General features: G+C 38.0%; 1 protein-coding gene and 1 non-coding gene across 4 annotated transcripts in view; one reads left to right on the forward strand and one right to left on the reverse strand.

The window, feature by feature from the left end:
* Slc4a4 (solute carrier family 4 member 4) overlaps positions 1 to 23,261 on the reverse strand; it is a 366,043-nt gene that overhangs the window by 171,284 nt on the left and 171,498 nt on the right. For all 3 annotated transcript variants that reach the window (XM_070012959.1, XM_070012960.1, XM_070012961.1), the window contains exon 6: positions 19,890 to 20,069. In XM_070012959.1, the coding sequence (XP_069869060.1) occupies positions 19,890 to 20,069 (180 nt within the window). The remainder of the gene's footprint in view (positions 1 to 19,889; positions 20,070 to 23,261) is intronic.
* LOC138821145 (small nucleolar RNA SNORA40) lies at positions 15,538 to 15,662 on the forward strand. Its single transcript, XR_011370082.1, has one exon. It is a non-coding gene; the product is annotated as a small nucleolar RNA SNORA40 (small nucleolar RNA).

Raw genomic sequence — 23,261 nt, forward strand, 5'->3', positions numbered from 1 at the left:
GAATATTTGTTGGGAATCAGGATGTATAAATTGTAGCTGAAGTAGAGGTCCTCACCCTGGCTGTGAAACCTCAGTCAATACATACAATGATCTACTCAGCAATATGGGAATCCAATTGTCAAATTCTACTATCATCAGAAGACTTAGAAAAGGCTCAGGGAATTGCTTTCATGAATGGCAACTCCTCTGTACATCTACCTAAAGATAATAAAAATAAAACCTTCAAAACAGGAAGGAAGAAAAAAGCAGCAGGGCTTCCCCATGCTACTAAGGCTGGTAATCCTTGGACAATATCAAGAGCAACAATCCAAAAAGTATTCCTGGCCTGCTCTTTTTTAGGTGAAGTGTTCATATTTATGAAGCACCTCTTAGTAGATACTCTGTTAGGTCCTGAGTGATAAATCAAAGGTTTTCAAAAAAACCAATTTATACACAAAAATAACAATGATTCATCACCACACAGCAGCTCCCACACCACCACCAAAACCACCAGATAGATAGATAGATAGATAGATAGATAGATAGATAGATAGATAGATAGATAGATAGATAGATAGATAGATAGATAGATAGATACATAGATACATAGATACATAGATACATAGATACATAGATACATAGATAGATACATAGATACATAGATAGATACATAGAAACATAGATAGAAACATAGATAAGATACCTGATCCATACAAACATGGAACTATAGGTGAATTGGAGAAACTTACTATCTATCCTTCCAAAAACTTTCATCCTACAATTAAAAAAAAAAAAGAAAGCCAGTGGCTCACATCTATAATCTTAGCTACTCAGGAGGCCGAGATCTGAAGATCATAGTTGAAAGCCAACCTGGGCAGGAAATTCCATGAGTCTCCTATCTCTAATAAACTACCAAAAAGCTCGAAGTGGAGCTGTGGCTCAAGCAGCAAAAAGAGCTAAGGACCAATGCCCAGGTTTTGAGTTCAAACCCTAGGACTGGTACAAAAATAGACAGACAGACAGTTAGAAATAAAACTATTACTCGTAAGGTTTGTCTCAAGCTTATGAATATTACACATTAAGGTTAAAGAGATGCTACATACTTTCTTACTTGCTTTCAGATTAAGCTCGTAAGGATGATAAGAAAAGGTCAGGTACTGGGAGCTCACAGCTGTAATCCTTGCTACTCAGGAGACTGAGATCTAACTAAGTATTACAGTTCAAAGCCAGCCCAGGCAGGAAAGTCTGTGAGACTCTTATATCCAGTTTACCAGTAAATGTTCAGAAGTGGAGTTGTGGTCAAAGTGGTAGAGTTCAAGCTTTGAGTTGAAAAAGCTAAGGGACTGGGAAAAAACTATGATGAGAAAAGATACTCTCCATAACAACATAGTGGTAACAAAGGATACAGCAATGACAAATTTAACCCCAGCCAGAATCATATAGATGAACTGGTCCAGTCCAACCTAGCACCAGATGAATGTGATGTGGTTCAAGAGCTAGACACTTTGCTAGCAATAAATGAAACATACTCATATTACGGTGTAATGATAATAACGATGGGAAGGGGTTATAAGAGCCTAAATGAGGGAGAGGCTCTTTGGCAAAATGTGAAGAAAGAATAAAGAGAAATCTTTATTTTAAAAAGCCTCCTGAAGGAAAGAGCTTTCAATGACTGCTGGAAGAGCATGAATGAATGATGGATTGAAAAACTTGGAGTCCAAGTACAGCAGAATATATATTGCCTGTACATGAGTGGTAATATCAAAAGATGGTGTAGGAAAACAACACACAACTAGTTCAGAAGCACCCTCACAGGCTGAAGAACGTGGGCTTGATCTTACAAATATAAGTCAGTCTGAAGAATGTGAGGTTTGACTTAAAATTGATGAAGCATTCACTAAGGTTTTTAAAGATAGAGTTGTGTGTTAATACCTATAACTTAGATATGTTCTTATAATAATTGAAAGGGATGGATTATAAGTAAGACTAGAGGAGAAGAAAGGAAGAGGTTTTTGAAATCACCCACAAAGAGGTAAGGACCTAAAGTAGAATACATAAAACATGCCAAGAGAATCTTCAGAACTATGACTTTTTCCCTCTGTGGTAAACTGAATATTTATGTTGTTCAACATTGTTCTGGTTATTCAGGTTCTACTCTTAATGCATGGTCCAGTTCTGCTAAAGGAGTATCTCTCTTTCTCTGTCTCTATCTCTCTGTCTGTCTGTCTATCTGTCTCTCCCTCTCTCTCTCTCATCATAGAGAAGCAGCAATGAATAGGAAGTGTACAGTAATGCAAGACAAATTAACAGGAACAGAACTTATATCTGAATTACTAGAACAACTATAAACATCAAACCATTTACCTTACCACAGAAAGCCTTATTTCTGAAAATTCTGCCAGCAATTCTCATCAAAGTAAAATTCTACCATTTGCTGCCAAGAAGAAAATTTCATTATTAACTTTGAAATTGATATCCATAGCTAAAGTATTGCTTTTGATTTGCCTCCCGTCCTTTTCACCCATATGTACACAGGAATACCAATTCAAGTAGTTAAGTCTTCAGTTGTCTCCAATAATTAAATCCAGATATTATTTGGTTTAATAAGAGTAATCTATTATCCATCTATCTATTTATCAGACACTCCATCCCCATCAGCTTCAAATTAATCTAGTCTATCTCAGAAGTCCTCTCTCAAGCCACAGTTCCACTGATTCTTAAACTAGATACCCCAACCCTCCTTCACCATGAAGAAACCTTTATCGCACAGTTATAAGGATACACAAGAAGAAAATTTGCTGCATAGTGGCTCTGCATAGCTTCATAAAACTCTCACCCTTGCCAAAAAAGATATTCTATAAAGCCAAGGCTCCAATTCCCATTTCAAGTGGGTGGGAGCCATTAGGACTGCCCACCACGTATGTCTGAATTATGATCGCCCTTGGTACTTTTCAACGTAAGCATTCTCTGTCCCTGGGTGTGGAGACATGACTATGTCAAATGAAATATACAGGACACTGACATGTATCATTTCTGGGTAGAAGCTTAAGAGGAAGCCTGTGCTTCACCCTGACTCTTGTCCACTGCTACAATGATAGTGGAAAGTTATACTACAGCTGAACCCAAATTCAGACAATGGTAAAGAGCTGCTGAAATATACTGTTAGGAAGCACAGTAATGTAATGCAACTCTAACAGTAACTCAACTGTACATCATTGTATTTGGGCTTTGAATGCCAGGCTCAAGGGTTCAATTCACTGACCTACCACTGAACATTACCATGGGAGGAGATAACTTACCACCTAGCTATGATAGATTAACTGGAAGGCAAGGTATACGATGCATCTGCTTATGCCTAACTACAGGCAATGATCCTAGACAACAGGCTGAGAAAGAGAAAGCAAAAACCTAAACAAAAGTAATGGCAGCCATCGCTGGTGGTTCACTCCTATAATCTTAGGTACTAGTAAGGCTAAACTATGAAGAATCAAAGTTCAAAGCCAGTCCAAGCAAGAAAGTCCATGAGATCATCTCCATGGCCTTGCATTCAGGCCACAGTGTTCTCTCTCTCTCTCTCTCTCTCTCTCTCTCTCTCTCTCTCTCTCTCTCTCTCTCTCTCTCTCTCTCTCTCTCTCTCTCTCTCTCTCTCTGTCTCACACACACACACACACACACACATACACACAAAGACTAGAAAGGGGACAAAAACAAGCAACATCACTAAAATGACACTGAACAGATTTAGTAATCTACTTCAGGTGGAGGAAAGTGTACAGTCAAATTTGGCTCCAAGATTCTAAGTCTGAAAGAAAGTAGGAAGAAATAAGGAATAGACAAGTCAGGAAAAGTGACAAAAGGAAGAGTTAAATTATAAACACATTACACATATCAACATTTTGTCAAGTACCAGTTTGAATTCTCACAAACTGAAACTCTTCTGGTTGGCAAAAGAAAAAAGAAGTTCAGAAAAGAAAATCCTCTATAATTTCAGCAAATTCAACTTTTCCCTAAGTCTGTGCCTTTTGAAATCTCCCCTAATTTTGAAATCTCCACTAAGTAGTCAGTATTCTGAAATAAAATTAAATTTCTAAGTTTTTCTTCATTCTCATCTCCCTTCTATAAACTGCTTAAAATCAAAATATATTTTAGTCTATTAAATAATAACTCACAAGGCCTCTTTCTGCACTCAGAATAAAGAAATAATTCCTTTAAAAAAACAAAGGTCAGATTACCTGTATTTTAAGAACTTGTAACTTGTTCTTGTATACTACATGTTTTCCAATGTCTACACTAACCAAAAAAAAATTCTAAAGATACATCAGATTGATGAAAGAGGCTTTTTAAATTTATGATAATAAACAGCTACAATGAAGGAACTTTTAAAGTCATACTTGGATTTTCTTTGGCTTTCAAATGCCAAAAATAAGAATAAAATCAACCAAAGGACCTAAAAGTGGTGGTAGATGCCTATAATACCAATGCATGGAAAGCTGAGAAAGGAAAATCAGAAGTTCAAGTCCAGGCTGGGCTATAAAGTGAGACCCTGTCTAAAGAAAACTAAAACACAGAGAACAACAAAAGCCCCACTAAAAACTTAGTTCTTTTAAGTTTTAGTGATAACTATGCAACCTGATTGAAAGGTGAAGCAAGAATCTAAAGGCAAACCACTGTGGTTTCATTTGGGGAGAGGGGAGGCAGTCTTAACTAATAATTATACTTAGGACAGTAGTAAAAATACATAGTGGGTAAGTAACTAAAAGGCAAAGCACCGAACTGGACCAGGTCCTTGTCTGTGGATATACAAACTAGCCAGACAGACCAGGACAAAGCCAAGTGAGGCCAGACACCAGGAATGTGCAGACCATGGCAGGAAAAGCTCTGAGCCTCACTTTCTTCTTTGAACCTCAGACCTGAGAGTATGAAGCAGCTGATCTCCACCGCCACTAACTTCAACAGGACAAGTGTTTTCGAAGGGTTCAAATGATGCTGGCTGTTAGATGTCAAACTGAATTCACAGATAAGCGTTCAGAGTGAAGAGCCATTTCAGATCTACAAAGAGAGGATATGTTCTTAGGCTCTATAATGGCAAAGCATTTAGGTTGGTATTAACTTGTCCTGAAAAGTGGAGGCGAAAGCTTCTCTGTTGTTCTCAGTGGCTCTGGCTGGTTTCAGACCTGCCTGTGAGATCTGTGTGAGGATATCATTTCTGGTTTTGTTCCAACTTGTAATTCAATACGGTGCAGCATCTGGGTAGAGCTCTGAGCTCACATCTGCCTCAGGTGACAACTAAGATAAGAAGCACACAATGTGAAATGATGAGAGCTTACGCCCCAAAAGTACCGTTTCAAAGCAGCTTTTTAAAGATAGCTACTTTAAGGTACAGAAAATAGCTTGCTAAGAATATTGAAAGATTACTCTAATAGAATAGTATTGCACATCTGTTTTTTAACTGATATTTTTTGCCATGTTTTAAAAAGTAATACTGTGTTAGCTACTAGAAGAATTAAGAATCAAATTTACTAGATCACTAATATGAAGAAAAATTTCTTATATGTAAACACTCTTTACTTCTGGTGGATGGTTTCCCGTGGCCAAGATAGTCTCCAGTAAAACCCAGGTTTTGTTGTTGTCATTGGTATTGTTGTTAATGAAATTATGAGTACTAAGAATTATTTCAGAAGCCAGGTGCTAGTGGCTTATGCCTGTAATACTAGCGACTCAGGAGGCTAAGATCCGAGGATCAAGGTTCAAAGACAGCTCAGGAAGAAAAATTCTCGAGACTCTTATCTCCAAATAACCTGCAAAAAGCCAGAAGTAGAAGTATAGCTCAAGTAATAGAGCACCAGCCTTGAGCAAAAAAACCAGAGGTAATGTAAATCCCTGAGTTCAAGCCCCAATACCAACAAATGTACACACAAAAATTATTTCAGAACATGAAAACTATACAACATCCATGTTTGAAGTATCTCCTTCACACTAGAGAAGACATCTAAGCCTGAGACACAACTCCTGGAACATTTTATATGTAGATGAAATGAAAATCTACGGATGAGACATAAACCATAAAATATAAATCTCCAACTGTGAGACATGGACAATAGAAGCTATGGCACTTTAACACTTGAAAGATCTTTGGTGCTATAAAAGAATAAGGTTACGAAGAAATGGAACTTCATTCGCATTTTGAGTAGATTTCTTATAAAGGCAGTTGTGGGTGGTCAGGAAATCAACTAAAGATTAAGGGTAAGGCACTTTAGAAGACAAAAGTAAAAGGAAAAACAGATTCGAAGAGGAATTCATTAAAATGAGAGAGGGGAGGTAGGTGAAAACAACAGGACCTAACACTGATGTGTATACTTTAATCAATTTATCTTTTATTCATATTTTTTTTTGCGCCAGCCTGGGACTTGAACTCAAAGCCAGGACACTTTCCCTGAGCTTTTTCACTCAAGGCTAGCACTCTACCACTTGAGCCACAGCTCTACTTCCTGCTTCTTGATGGTTAATTGAGCTTAAGAGTCTCACAGACTTTCCTGCCCAGGCCACCTTTGAGCCACTGGCACCAGGTTCAATGAATATCTTATACTGACTTTGTTGAATATAGTAAATAATTGGGAGTCCTAGAGTACGTGAAACCGATCGATTATACATTAAGGATAACCGTTTAGAGAGAGAGAGAGAGAGAGAATACAACATGAATAGATGATGAGAAAGTGTTTCCCATTACTAAAATAGGTGTTCTTAGATGGATTAACACAGGCTGTAGTCTGAGTCTGACTTCCAAATGGTTTCTATCTTTTCTCATCATCTACAAACTCATCATAGTTATCAATTTTCTTGATGCTTTACCCACAGATATCATTTGAATATCTGTTATAGAATACATAAAACTTTAAAAGAACAGAAACAGTATAATTTCTTGAGCAATTCCTGTAAACACTAATAGCGTAAGTGTTATTAATTACATAGGTTGAAATTAATTCACTTTCATAGATGAGAAACCCAAATTTATAATAGCAGCAATTTGCCTGAAGTCATGAAACCAGGAATGCTAGGTCTAAGACTAAACTCAATCCTTCCTGAGCTGCTTCCCTGAATTAATTTTTCCCCAATAGGCATCACTGAGAAATATATTAATTTATTAGAAAGAATACATGATTCTTCTAGAAACATTATGTGAGTACTGAAACCTCAAAGGGAATGGGGGTTCAAATCATTTTGGCAATCTGACCATGTGCTACAGTGAGATTTCCTATAGTTTAACTTAAATAAGACACCACTCATGTTATAAAGTTCAAGTCTCATCCTAGACCTTTATAAATTTCACTGATTTTGGAAAAAAAAATCTCATCTCTTCATGTGCATAGTACATATGGTGATAATGACAACTGCATGGTGTTGCTCAGAAAATTAAATGGTATCATATAAAGTAGTTAGCCTGCATTTGTGAGAAGTAATGAAAATCAATGAATTAATGCTTGTTAATTTTATTGCTATTCAAGAAGAATTCCTATTCAATTTTATTAGACCTATTCTGTAGCAAAGTTAATAGTTCCATAGTGGGCTTTTCCTTAATTCTCCCATTACAAAAGTCACACTTTTCCCTTTAAGATGTAAGTAAAATCATATGCTTGAAAAGTCTTTTCCAACATCACCACTCACAAGCCAAGGTGTTTCCAAAACACCTTGTGTGTGTGTGAGAGAGAGAGAGATCGCTCTCATAAATTTCACTTATTTTGAACAACTGACATCCATTTCTATGCTGTCTCCCTCATTAGAAAGGAAACCCTCTGAATTCAGAGACTCATCTGCATTTGTACAAGGGCAGATGTAACATTTATTTATGTCTCTAAGAAACACAGAGATTACTACAAACTTAAAGCTGATACCTAAAGTTGAGGCCTTATTGAGGTGGGCATCCTCACAATCCTCTGAAGAGACAAGGATCACCATGACTAACCTGAGCTTCTGAAAAGTGCCACTGAGAAGGAAAGCTGCCAGGGCCAGCCACAACCCATATTCTCAGTCTTCCCACTGCCTTACCAGGAACTCAACTTGCATTCAGGCCAGCAGATCACCCAGAAAATTCTGTACTTCTGTCCTCTTTGGTAGAAGGAACCAGCAAACAATTGAGAGTTGAACCCATAAGACTCGCCCTTTCCAACATTAAGGCTGCCCTCCACTCAGGAACCATGAACCCAAATCACATCCCGCCCTCCCGCACCCACCATCCTTGCCCCCTTCCCAGCCATTGACTTACTTAGCCATCCCTCGCTGGGAGTGCGCCGCACTCGGGGGTCATCGTCCAACGTGCAATTTGCTAGGCAGGGCACTGAGTTCTCAAGCGGGCTGCGGGCTTTAGTGTCAGAAGCAGAAGACAGGAGGAGGAGGAGGACACATGAGCAGCCACAGCAAGGATGAGGATGGAAGCATTAATTAAGAAGAAAAAAAATACTAAAGCAAATCACACAAGCGGGTTAAAGAAGAACAATGACAAATTACAATGAAACACACCCCCTCCCATGACCCTGCATCCCAACACAGAATGAAAAAGTCTGTGAAAAACAGACATTACATTCAATCATTAGAGTTCCCCAAATACCAGTGGATGATCCACCCTGTAGTGCACATACAAGAAAACATGGACTGCATCCAGAAGAAAGGTTTACATAATGAACAGCAATCTCAAGATGTAAGATCAAGACTGTTAATAATTTTGCACCACATTAGCACACAGAAGGAAAGTGACATACATATTTGTGAAGCTCAGGGGATGCAGTAGTATATGAGTAAGCGGCTTTTGGATGGTCTACCCAACAGACCCTTCTATGGATCTTGCATACAAATGCAGTAAGCAACATTTCAGACCTTTATGTCTGAAATATTTTCCCTGATGAGTACAGAGCTGGCTTTCAATTTTCTTTGCCGTTTAGCCCTCTAATGACAGGACACTGGGATACAGCTAAATAAGTTCCTTCATACAAACCCATTAACCAGTGCAATGTTAGTCTTCCTTTTCTGGTACCTCTTCATACTTATTTCAACTGTGATTTTAGAATAGGTAGTATCCTTTCCCCTTGAATAGAAACCACAGTTGAAATAAGCAGAAACCCGCTGAGGATAGAGACTCACCTGAATATACAGTGCCCATACAATAGCTGGTGTCTATAAGAGGCATAGAGATTACTAATACAGCTTCCTAAAAACTAAAGTTGATACCAAGAGAAGCCCTGGAAGAATGTTGTACAACAAACACCATCTCAGGATGAATAAAAACTTGTCCCATTAAGTCAAGTATGAAGACATCTTTCCAGCAAAGTGATGCATCTATGTATGCAAATCTTGAACAAGCAAGTAATGATGCAAGATATCATGATATAGCTCCTCCTGACACAATGACAAACTAGGTCTGGTCTTCTTCAGGATGGTTCTATTGGGCTCTGGATTTCATGTCATGTGCTTTGCTATTCTCATCAAGAACCATACTCCAAGGCGAGCGAAAAGTAATGGACAGCTAATAATCCTTTAGAATGAAATAGTTGTCAAAAGCACAGAACCAGCAGACTACATGCAATTAGACTTGAGAGTTTTTCCTTAATTGTACAAATAGTCATTACAAGATCTAGGCAATAAACCAACCATGTCCAATCAAAAGCAAAATTAATCTGCTCACATAATTGTGCAAAAGACAGGGCAAGCAAATGGTCTTTTTAAAAGTCTACCAGTGACTTGGGAGGTCAAGTTTTAAATTGAATCATTTACAAATTAATGTAAGTTTATGGCCAAATTTGGGCATTCAGTACATTATAAAATCCAGAAACATTTTTGTCAATTTATCTGTCTGGGTTTAAAAGCTGTAAATAAAGCCAGGACTTGTGAGCGAGCCATCTGTGCCAGCACCTGTTTGAAGCAAATATGATGTCTTCTCTTTGCAATCTGAATTTTTAATTGTTTCCCATAATTGAACTTCTTTGCAAGTTTTTATGGCACTAAGAAAAATGAAAAAAAGGCAATGAACCAGTTGAGATTATTCCAAAATTGCTTTTGTCAAGAAGGAAGCATTTAGAAATGTATATTATCATAGTGAACAGGTCTCATTTCCTAGTCTCCTTTGTCAACTTGAAGGACTAATATTCCTGAAGGCTTATCAAGTTGTACAAACTTCTTGAGGACCTGCTGAAATGCATTATTACAGACACTAATGCAAAGTAAACTCAGAAGAACCTTTGTGCTCCTTTAGCTTCTAATGAGAATGCAGACACCCAGACTTAAAAGTACTGCTGCCATGCCTTGTTCCTAGAATGAGTACAGGTGGCCAGCAGCTTCTTCAGAACTCAGATGCTGACAATTAACTTTCCTCAACCCCTTCAATCCCCTCAACATGTCAGTATAAGACTTACTAGAACCTACAGCTGCAAACTCCTTTTCACATGCACTGCCTGCACTGGTACTGAGCCTCCATATCTAGGGGAAAGTGGAATGGAGCCTGGCACATACAAACCAGCAAAGAACCTGGCGCAAGACAAGCATGAAAATGGAACTGCCCATAGAGACTTGGCACCTGTGTGTTAGCAAAGCCTGACTAGAGCCATCTGGCTGCTTACCCTCATGAAATCGGGAGGCTCACAGCATCCATTACTTATATTGGCAAATTACAGCATTTTGATTTGCTGGAGCCTCTGTGTTCTGCAATGGAAGAGATGCAAACTCTGTAACCCTCTAGTGTTGTTTACTTCTCCTCATAATTCATCCCAAAGATGAAATTCTGAAAAACTCCCAAAGCTAGAACTGAAGTTTCTACGAGGAGATGGAAATGATACCTTATGTATGCCATCTCCAAAGCTTTCACGGTACCACTTCTCCACTTGAGCTACAAAATAAGCAACTCATCTTGCTACTGTCTTACCTATTTTAAGTCATTTTTGCCTGACTTCAGGGATGAACAAGGTAGAAACTAGCTTATGGGGCTTGATGGGGAAAGATATGGCTCCAAAGACTTTTGAGTGACAGTTTCCAATACCTAGATTATAGAAGTTGTTGAAAAGGGTAAATAGATTTTAATGGTTCATATTCCCCATGGGAATCAGCTTGCCCCAAGCCAGGGGCAAGTTCCACTGGAATTCTTTTTGGAGTGCAATGGTGAATAATTAAATAATTATTGAGCACCTAATTGTGTTTGTTTTTCACTTGAATTTACCCAAGAAATTTAGTGCAAGATTATAGCTATATTTCAACTTTAAACACATAAGACATGTTGCCCAGAAATTTCCTCTTGGAAATCCAGTAAAGGCATTCAACTATCTTCTATATCCTCCATGTCTGATGCATAGTCTTGCCTAGATAATGGCACCAGTGCCCGTCAACATCACATGATGACACAAAGTAAGAGGTCTGAATTCACTAGTATGTGATAAATAAGTTATCCATGAGGAAGCTCGTTGCCCTTGTACCTGAACTGGCATATTGTTACTGAGCATGATATGTCCCTCCATTTAATACACATTTTTTACATTTTTTGAGTATCAAGATTATCACTTGCAAATGGAGATATTAGAGACATTTGAAGCACCACTGAGAGCAATGGCTGGTCTATAGTAAGTGCTAAAAACTGGGAGGTATTATTGTTGCTACTGCTGTTGATATCATCAATGGAATGATGCTTACCTTGTTCAGCATCTGAAGGGTGTTGAAAAACACTAAGTATCTTTAGTCTAATTTAAATTCAGCTTTAAGATCTGAAATCAGTATAAGGAAGAGGTGTTTGCATGTCCACGTTTGTTGCAGCACTATTCACAAAAGCCAAGATATGGAATTAAATGCCAATCAACCAATAAATAGATTTGGAAAATGTGGTATGTGTACACACATGCACACCACACACACACACACACACACAAGCTAAAAATAACACTATTGAGTCCAATAAAGAGGACAATTATGTCTGTGATAACATGGACAAACATAGAGATCATAATGCTAAAATCAAATTGGACAGATACAGACAAACAAATAACATGTCTCACTTTTATGTGAATTCTAAAACAACAGAGCTCATAAAAGCCCAAAGAGAAATACTGGTTATACCAGAGGATAGAAAGACATTGATCAAATGACATGCTGTTTCAGTGAAAAGCAGGAATAAATGATAATTATTTAAGGTAACGGGTTAACTAGCCTGATTGAACTGCTCTATATTGTATACATGTATCAACACATCATTCTACATTACATAAATAAATTTTGTCAAATCCAACAAAAAATACACTTTGAGCTCACACACTATTTTTAAGAAACTTGCTTCACAATCCATGAAAGGCCTCTTCTTTGACATTTGTATTTGTACTGAAACAGGGTTTGCATGGGTGGACTTTGTCTCCCCCTCTAACTTTTGAGGGGTCATAGTGAACAGCCCACACCTTATCTATGTCTTACCTTCCCTTCTCACATTTCCTTATCCTCCCTCCTCTTTCCTCCATTTTTCTTCTGCAGAGACCAGATATGGTCCCAGATATACACCTACTCCTCCATCTGCTGTCAGAGCAAGAAGAGGCTAGGAGAACAAGACTCTACTAACACTCTCCTGTTTTGGAAGATTTCTCAGGGTTGGCAGCAGCAAGTCATTCAGTGTTCCTTAAATACATGGCTTTTCCTGGAGAGGGTAAAGGAAGAAGAAGTGAGTACTCATCTGTGGTAGGCTAACCCAAAAAGAATCATTCCAGTTCTCTTCGTACATCACAGACCCTGGCTATATAAAAGAGACCATTTGTAATATTTAAAAAGAGGTTCATTTCGTGGTAACATCCTATTAGGCATGTATTGTTTATTGGTAGCAAAGACGTGTCGATGCTCACACAGACAGATCAGCATTCATACTCTAAATTTAAAATACTATAAAGCCTATGAATGACAGCTTGTTATGTATTATTATTTGGCAACTGTGAAGTGATAAAGTAACACTGTTTTAAAAATAAAACTCCAAGAATGTTTTCAGATTAGAGTGAAGAGGGTGAAAGAATGAGAAACATAGGGAAAAAGAAAATATGAAATAAGAGCAGAAAATTAAATTTCTGCCCTCAATTTAAAATTTGAAAGTCATTAAGATTGTCTCTTAATATTATTCTTATTCATAGCTGTTCCTGACAACAGTATCTCATGTAGTTATTATTTTCACAAATCTCATTTACTGTTGGTTACATATACAATTAACACATGACTATGTTGGTTACATATACAATTAACACATGACTATCCTTATTTTACAAAATATAAAAAGACTCAAAAGAAGACTCACATAAATTTCTCAAATTATGTTGTTGTGGACATCACTGACTTACACATGTAATACCAGCTCCTCAGGAGGCTGAGATCTGAAGCTTGAAATGTGAAGCCAGCCTTGTCAGAAAATTCTGAAAGATTCTATCTCCAGTTAACCAGAAAAATGCTAGATGGATGTGTGGTGCAAGTGTTAGAGCAACTACCATGAGCATGAAAGCCAAATAAAAACTAGAGGCCCTGAGTTCAAGCCTCAGTACCACCATTTAAAAAAAATAACCCTGCTGCTTCTAAATATTAGAAAAGATGGCATCGTGTCTTCAAGAAGATGTGAAGAAGGCTTTAATGTGAAAAACCTGAAGCCAAAGTCTTCATTGCTGTGGAGAGCAGGGTAGATTAGCAAATTCTAGATGGAATGTCCCCCTGGAGAAAAATAAATTATTGTTTACTTAAAGATTTGAACTTTATACATTTGGAAGGTCAGTCATTGCCTGGGGCAAAGAAAGAAAATTAAGAATGGTGCAGGATGGATGGGTATAATATTAACCACAAACAGCTCCTATTACTAAAGGATAATTTAATTCAGGCATTGTGCTAGAAACAATCCATGGATTGGTTGTTATAGTCTAAGATTGGGAAGGGCTTGGCCATTCACTGGATATTGGCCAGGAAAGTCATCTGTGCTGTACAAATGCATAGAAAATGAGAGTCTAGAACAAAACAGATGGATAGGGGCTCCAAAGTTTTGGAAAGCACTGATTGCATGCAGAAAGGTACCTGGGAAGATGACTGTCATCGTCATTGGATATGGGCTGCAAGATACTACCTGACTCACAGTAGAATGAGAGATACATGAAGGCCTGGATCAGAGGAACAGAGCCTGTGAGGAAAGTTAGAGAAATGTTCACCCTTTCAAGGGCCATGTCTGAATTCAAGAGTGGGGGGACAGGCTGAAAAGTACAGCAATTCAGCCAGAGACAACTAGCAAGTTGGAATCCAAAGCCCGGCACAAACCAAAGAACTGCGAATGGAACTGAGATACCTGCCAACTCTGGCAGTGAGTGGTCCTACCACACCCCACACGTGCCAGGGTCCAGACAGCTTCATCTAATATGAAGACCAAATAGTTTGACTAGGTCGAAGCTCAAATCCGATTCAAAGCAACAAGTTCTTAACTAATGAAGAATTACTAACCCACAAACAAAACCTTCTTTTCTTTTCTTTCTTTCTTTCTTTTATTTTGGTCAGTCGTGGAGTTTGAACTCTGGGCCTGGGCGCTGTCCCTCAGCTCTTCAGCTCAAGGCTAGCACTCTACCACTTGAGCCACAGCGCCACTTCAGTTTTCTGGTGGTTTATTGAAAATTACAGTCTCACGGCCTTTCCTGCCCAGGCTGGCTTTGAACTGTAATCCTCAGATCTCAGCCTTCTGAGTAGCTAGGATTACAGGCATGAGCCACCAGTGTCTGACCTTATTTTCTTTTCATTGTATTCTCTACCTTGCTAACTATGTCTATGTTCAAAGCAGCTATGTAGCAGCATCCTGACCAACAGGCAGGATGTGGCCAGGAGAAAATGGGAGCAACAAGTCCTGGCAGCAAGTGAAGTACACGCCTTATGCATGAGAGTAGAAAGGGGAGAAAATGTGGTGAACTGAGGACAAACCCTGGGTTGTAATCAGGAGCAGTGTGTGAGTCCCTATAAATATAGAGGCCCTAAGATACCTTAACAAGCTGGTTACTGCACAGCCAGCTGCCAGCCCCCCACAACTCCATCATTATTTGTAAGTCTTAGATTTCAACTAAGATTTAGACGAAAACTTAAGGGACAGACTATTGTACCAAAAGGTTGTAATGAGAAAGGGCCTCCAGCCTTCCTATTGCTAAAAGGTACCAATATCCCTTACCATAAGACAGAAGAAAGAAAACGGGCCTATATCCATGAGCTTCTCCTACATAGTAAGTGACAAGGAAAACAATCCAGAAAATACTCCACTGATAGGAGATTTTTTTCTTCCTTAATTGTGATTAAACATATTGTACCAAGTTAAGTAACGTTCATTGAATGATTCATTATTTCTATTGGATATTTCATTACCTTTGCAATTTTTGTTGGGAAAAATAGAAATAACTTTCCACTCATGAAAAATTAGATCATTCTCGGTGCTGATGGCTCATACCTCTAATCGTAACTACTCAAGAGGCTGAGAATTGCAGTTCGAAGCCAGCCCAGGCAGAAAAGTCTGTGAGACTCATGTCCAATTGAGCAGCAAAAAAAGCTGAAAGCGGTAGCAATTGTATGTGTGCCTTTGTTTCATTTGTAACAAAACCATGCAGACAGGTGCAAACAGCAAATCCTCTACAACCCAGAACTCATTGTTGAATATGAGTGTGGCACATGTAAGAAAGAATATGATTCATACAATAGTTGGCAATGGTGGGGGTATTGTCAACTCATGCAGGTTGGCTCTGAGAATAAAGTTGATGTAAAAGCTAAAAAGAAAAAAAAAAAAAGCTGGAAGTGAAGGTGTCTCAAATGATATAGCAGAAAACTTGAGAGAAAATCCAAGAGACAGTGCAAGGCCCTGAGTGTGAGAGGCAAGGAGAGGCAAGGAGAGGTAAGGAAGAGAGAAACAGAAAGAGAAACTGAGAGAGAAAGAAAAAAGAAGGAAAGAACAGAAGGAAGGAAGGAAGGAAGGAAGGAAGGAAGGAAGGAAGGAAGGAAGGAAGGAAGGAAGGAAGGAAGGAAGGAAGGAAGGGAGGGAGGGAGGGAGGAAGGAAGGGAGAAAGAAAGAAAGACAGAGAGAGAAAGGGGAAAGGGAAAGGAAGAAGGATGAGATCATGAAATTGGACTGGTGAAAAGTGAAGTTGATAGCACAGGTCTAACTGGATTACCAAAGCTGCTCTGACCCAAGGATATCTATGCTTCCACACGATGAAGGGTAAAAAGAACTAACCTTTATAATAGAATTGAGAAAGAAATGGAAAAACCAAGAACAAAGGAACAAACTGATAATGGTTTACCCAAATTCTGATAAATGTAGTGATAGCAGAACACTAGAATTAAGCCTTTAACTCAGGTCCCGGTCTTCTTTTGTAAGCTTTAGTGAAAAAATGATATGTTTTCCTTTGATATTTTTTAATTCAAATCATGATTTTTAAAGCATGTTTATTAATTAACCTCATAAAATCTTATAAAATCTTTATTGAATAATGACCAATTAAGTATAAACTTTACTTTTACTTTCTAATGCAATTAATTGATTTGAAAGATGTTACACCAAGTGTCCCCATGCTGGATTATTACTCTTTCATAATAAATTAAAATAATAGAGAACTATTACTTAAGTATCTCAGACAAAATCCAGTACCAGGAAAATCCAATACCAAAGGAATCTAAAACCCCGTTCATTCTTCATGCGCCACTAACTCAACCGAAGTACCTCTATTAATGTATCATGAAATATCCCTAAAATTTAGTGTCTGGCAGACATGACCATCTGAATTCAGAGTTTTCTCAGGTATGTAGCAATTGACAATAATACACACAGTGAAAGCTATGTTTATTCCCATGATTCTGTCTGGAGCAATTACAAATAAAATTTGGTTTTAGTAGTTACGGACATGGTGGCATATACCTGTAAACTCAAGCACTTAGAAGGCTGATTCGGGAAGAGCACAGATTCCAGAACAAATGTCATAAAATAAGAAACAGTGAATTGGGGTATTTATTGCCTTCATATTTAATATAGTCATTTAATTATATGTTTACATAATTTAATTCTTAGTAGTAGCAGTAGGTAATAAATGGCTACCAATATCTCTGATAGCAACTGGCCCTTATGAAGGGATAAGTGCTACCTCCTGGAAGAAGTAAGTCCACAAATTTTAGCCATTTATTAACATGGTTGCTTGTGTAACTAAAGCTGGCAATGTTACTTTTACTTTTTTAAATACATTTTTTGTTGTAAAAAAAAACTGTACAGTTACACCTTTTTATATTTTATTTTGGTGGTTCTGGAGCTCAAATTCTGGGTATGGGTGCTGTCCCTGGGCTCCATTTTGTTCAAGGCTAGCTCTCTACCACAGTGCCACTTCTGACAGTTCTGTGATTAACTGGAGATAAGAGTCTCACAGGGACTTTTCTGCCTGGGCTGGCTTCAAACCTCAATCCTCAGATCTCAGCCTCCTCAGCAGCTAGCATTGAAGGCATGAGCCCCATGTGCTCGGCTACTGGGTCCACTTTTTTAGTCTATTATATAAGACCAAGGTAATTTAAATTTATCTAGGTTGTCCATGAAAATATTAGAATCTGGTTTCCACAACAGTAGACATAGGATCTTGGTTTGTTAAAATAGTAGTAATAGTTATATAATTCTTTTAAGAAATTTAATCTGAGAACATCTCATAGTTGGTAGAGATATTGAGTGATTAAACTCTAAGACATAAGGGTAACTGTGTAAACTTGTCAGTTTAGAAAGCCAAAAATGTGCTATCTTATAATCTGCAATAATGTACCTTGGAGGCACATGAAAATCATTTCTAAAGGATCTCTCAAAAACAAACCTTGCCTGTGATATTTAAAGAGAGCTTGGTAGCACAAGGGCCAATAATAACATGTTTAAAAAGAAAACTAATCACATCCCATGCTTCAGGGTGTAAGCTCATCATTTAACGAGCTGAAAAAGAACTGCCTGCCTTTCCTATTTGCTTTCTGTCCAGTATACACAGCATTTCACGAGTGAAAAGGAGAATAACAAGGGCAATTGCAAGTTTCCTCTGAAGTACAGATATCCATTGAGAGAATGGAAGATTGAATGAGAGCAATAGCAACACATTACTAGTGTTCCACAACCAGATTTTTTTCTCCAAATGCACAAGATACTGGACTCTGACATTCATCTATTCCCAATCTCCCATTTCCTTCCAGCTCATGGAAATGTACCCACCATTCTAGTAGAAGGCATTCTGCCTGCCGACTGTAGTCACACTCTGCAAATATAGCAACCCGGGAAAATAGTGCACTTATTTACTCCTTTCTGCTACCAACAGCTCCATGATTTGAAACAAAACAAAAATTTCCAATTCTTGAAACTTAATTGAATATGATAAAGAAGATCACATAAGGTGCATAGGAGAGGCTGCCATAATTTCAAAATTATATGAGTTGTTTAAAATGAAATACTGATAACACTAATTACAACAAATTGTTCATCCTTTATTTTTCCATTAAACAACTTTTCTTTTCAAAACTGCAATTCAAAAACAAAGAATTAAAAGGAGGTACACAAAACCATTTCCAAGCTGGATACTAATGGCTCAAGCCTGTAATTCTAGTTACTCAGGAGGTTAGATCTAAGAATCGCAGCTCAAAGCCAGTCCAGGCAGAAAACTCCATGCAGCTCTTATCTCCAATAAAACAAAATCATGAGTGGAGCTGTGGCTCACATGGTAGAGTGACAGCCTTGAGCCAAGAGAGAGTGCAAGGCCCTGAGTTCAAGCCCCAGTTCTGGCAAAAAAAAAAAAAAATGATCTCCAACAATATGTAGGTATTAGTAGAACCATCCAACTGTACTAGGAATGCTCTTTTTTATGAATGTATCTTATAAAAAGCATTTATATTCTAATTATTTTTGTAACCAGTACTGCTTTTAAAAAATAACAGAAAGTGTGCTTACAATAAACTCTTCCATTTTCTTTACTATTGTTAGAAAAATCATGTTTCTGGAAGCAAGTGTCTAAGTTGGAATTCTGTTTATACAGTTCATTTTTTTCACAACACCTGTTATTCTTAAGTGTAGCTAAAGGCAATGGATTAGAATCTCCCTTATCTATCTATTTCTCTTAATACCAAAATAGACAGGATGGGACTCAAGTCTAGATCTAATTCTGCTAACCCAATGCTTTGCACACCTTTATTTCCTATACTTCACAGACACTTACTGCTCCCTTCTCATTTCACCAAAGCATAAACTCTACAAGAAAGGAAGAAAGAAAGCAAGAAAGAAAAAGAAAGGAAGGAAGAAAGAAAGGAAGGAAGGAAGGAATCTCTGTTAAGTACAATAAAAAGTAAGTAGGACATAGTGCCTTTTCTATTGTTATATAATTGGGTTAATATATCATCATTTATCAAATAAGAAATTTTTTAATAATATGGAGTCTTACTTGGCTGAAATGATCATTTATAGGCTAGATGCCATCTCTCAAACAAAGCAAACACTATGATATGAGATTTCAAAGCATTTATCCTATCTTATTATCTACTCCTAATTCTGGTAAACTATCATGTTGAAGACACAGTCCCTGAGGGACACAATAATATCGACACATGTGTCGGGTCATCCGAAATATTTAGTTGTTTCTTCAGAGTTATAAGCAAAACTTCTCCATCAGAGTAGACAAAAGGACCAAGTGAGGCGCGATCATATTTACAACCTCCAAAACCAATAAAATCTTCCCAGCAAGACTGTATACCGCCCAACTGGATAAAATATATATATCATGAAATGACTGTGGCATATGAACTTGAGTAAATAAGAGAGAAGTCCAGTGAGGAGGAAGAAAGGATGGCAGGAGATGGAGAGGAAAGGTGAGTGAGACAGACAGGTAAAAGAAGGTAGCATCCAGCCAGCTCTACATTACCATTATCAGGGTTGGTAAACATCCTACTTGCACTGGAAACAGTCTTCCCAATGTCAGCCAGGGAACGCAGATTGGATTTCTTGGTTTGATGCCGATGCTTCCGGAGCAAAGTATAGGTTACCTTATCCTTAAGGTCAGGTTTCAATAGGCCTGTCTCAATCTGGTGGTCAACAATCATCTCTGATACGGAAGCAAAGCAAAACAGAAATCAAATGTCAGTCATGAAACTACAAAGTTAATAGGTACTCTAGCTTCATGAATGTCACTGTTAAATCCAGTATCTATATAATACTCTTGAATCTATAACTTTCCACTTTATATGAAGATAAAGACAGATGTACAGGGATGCTGGCATTAATGGCAGAGTTACAGATAGTTTAGTATTGTAAATTTAGAAAGGTACAACTGTCTTCTTCATTTTTTCCATTCTCAGTTATGGTGAATTTGCATGAATTATATTTTCCCTAGATACACAGGAAATTTATATTTTTATTTATTTATTTAGTCACCTTTTGTTCAAGGCTACCACTTTACCACTTTGAGCCACAACACCAGTTTTCTTGTAGTTAATTGGAGATATGAGTCCCACAGACTTTCCTGCCTGTGTTGGCTTTGAACCACAATCCTCCTGAATAGCTAGGATTATAGGCATGAACCACCAGTTCCTGGGTACATTTTTAACTTAAAAAGATATGAAAAAACCTGAAGAGAATATATAAAATTTAAAGTAGTTAGATGAGTTATTTTTAAAATCTATTTTTCCAAATTCTTCTGTGACATATTTTCTTTTTTATTTAAATTTTTATTTATTTTTATTGGAAAGGTGATATACAGAGTAGTTACAGTTACCTAGGTATGAGTACATTTTTTTCCATTTGAGCCACAGCACCACTTCCGGTTTTCTGAATGGTTTGTTGGAGATAAGAGTCTTATGGACATAAGACTCATATTTTCTTTATGATAGAGCAAGGTAAGAGAAAATAATATTTTGCTGAAGATCAGATCATTTGAACAGCAATTAATCTATTAAGTGAAAGATGAAAGTACAAAATTCTGCCCTAGTCTTTTCTAAGAAGTTAGCCTTGTTCTTCCTGTTTAGAATCAACATGAAATGTAAATGTTTGTCCTTCTACAAGTAATTAATGTTTCTAGTCACTCTTTTATTCTTAGTGTATAGTTGTCACTAGGAAAAAAAAACTGTTTCACTGAAAGATCTCCATGGATCATTCTTTTGGATGACAAATTATTACTCTATTCAAAAATAAGAGATTCAGGGCTGGGAAGATGGCTCAGTGGTAGAGTGCTTGCCTTGCATGCATGAGGCCCTGGGTTCGATTCCTCAGCACACATAAGCAAAAAGAAAAAAGCTGGAAGTGGCGCTGTGGCTCAAATGGCAGAGCGCTAGCCTTGAGCTGAAGAAATGAGTGACAGCACCCAGGCCCAGAGTTCAGGGTACACACTTGTGATCTTAACCACTCAGGAAGTACAGGGAGGAGGGTTGAAGTTTAAGACTAGTCAATGCGAAGATGGCAAGAGACCTATCTGAAAAAACAAACCAGAAGCAAAAGATTGGAGACATGGCTCAAGTAGTAGATGCTTGCCTACTTGCCTAACAAGCATGAGGCCCTGAGTTAAACCCCTAGTATGGGGGGGGGGGACCTCTCTCACATAAATAATCATATAAGTGGTATAAATGGTGCATCTTCATGACAGGTCATCTCCTCACAGAGTAAAACTGAAGACAAAACCATCACAAAAATCTGTGTAATATGTACCCTGCCAGGAAGCTACCCCACTGCATACAAGGGAAGGGTCAGTCCTCTGCAGGAAAACAAATCAACAGATCCCAGGCCTACTACTCCCTGTGAATCACCTGTACTCACCTAGCACACATCCCTATTTTATTCTTGGGGAAAACTTTTCAGGGTATAAAAATGCAAAAGAAAACAAAACCGACTGCTCTGCAAAGAAAAAAAGAAGAAAGAAAGAAAGAAAAAGTCTGACGAGAAAATTGATAAATACTGGTAAGATAAAACAAATCCCAGTGATTCTCACCCTATGTAAAAAGAAATCGGAGATGGAGGAGATGGAGATGGGCTTTGCTTGGGCAATGATTACAGACGCTTCTCACAAGTTCATCTTTACACAAGTGGGCCTGCCGACCTCTTGCCACTGACAATTTACAGTGTACAAACTGCTATTTGGAAACCAAGCAAAGGTTAAATCAAAGATTTTCCATCCTGTGCTTTACACAGATACCATAAATGTCATTTAGCATTGGATCACTTGGTAGGCAGACAGGACAAGAAAGGAAGGGTTTCTTCTGTGAATGTTTTGGTTCAAAAATGGCCTTTAGCTCTGTGTATTTTTAACTCCACAAACCTCACTCCGTAAACCTCTCAGAATTCTCTTTTAATTACAATTCCGTCTTGTGCCACAGCAAAATAATTAGGTGGCTCCAGAGCACAACCCTTCTGCTTTCCCTTTAAGTCTAGTTCCATGAGGAAAGTTCATTCTACAGAACCGCTACCACAAAAGTAAACTCCAGCAAGGGCTGGAGCATATCGCTGCAAGTGTTATCAAACTCCTTCCTCTAATTCCAGGGTTGTGGGTTCAACTATTTCTTATCTACCCTTCCTTGCAGGGCCTCTCTCTCTTCCATGCCTTGAAGTCAAAATCCAATCCACATGTATACAGTGCAGGCAGCCCTCTGTTACTAAAGCCTGGAAATCACCAGTTAGGACAGGTTAAAACATCTGTGTGGCTTATGCCCTTCATTAAGTTTCCATAAAAATGCCCCACATTATAGGGATCTCTTTAAGCACAAACGAGAAAACCTTTCAAAGGAAACTGGGGGCAGTAACATTCTACAGCAACACTGAAATTAATCCTTCACTGTTCAAAAATCCCACAGATGCTACCAACTGGGGGCAGATGTGACAAGTCCAGATGAGAACAGAGCTAAAAGGAACTTCGGAGAGCATCAAGTTCAACTCCTGCGATACACAGAGGAGAAAAGAGAGGGCTAGAGATGTGATTGTACTGGACTTCAGCCATTGGCTTATTATTAAAGGCAAAAGCCTCAAATAAAATCAGGTTTCCAAACTAACACTGTAGATCGTTTTCCCTATCACTCGATTTTTATTTAAAAAGAAGCTCTAGCCAAAAAAAGACTAATATGAACAGTTTTTGCAAGCCAAGAGAAAGATGGCCATGTAACAGAAAATGATCAAAGATCATAAACATTCTTAAAAGAAAAACAAAGGGCTTAAAATACATAAAAATTCTAAACTTCAAAATTAACAATTTCCATGAGTGTAAACAGAGTTTGCATAGAAAAGAAGAGAAGACAGTAGCTCTAAGAATAGATTC

The sequence above is a fragment of the Dipodomys merriami genome, unplaced genomic scaffold, assembly GCF_024711535.1.
Source record: "Dipodomys merriami isolate MVZ:Mamm:240054 unplaced genomic scaffold, mDipMer1.0.p SCAF_9, whole genome shotgun sequence".
NCBI classification, from domain to species: domain Eukaryota; kingdom Metazoa; phylum Chordata; class Mammalia; order Rodentia; family Heteromyidae; genus Dipodomys; species Dipodomys merriami.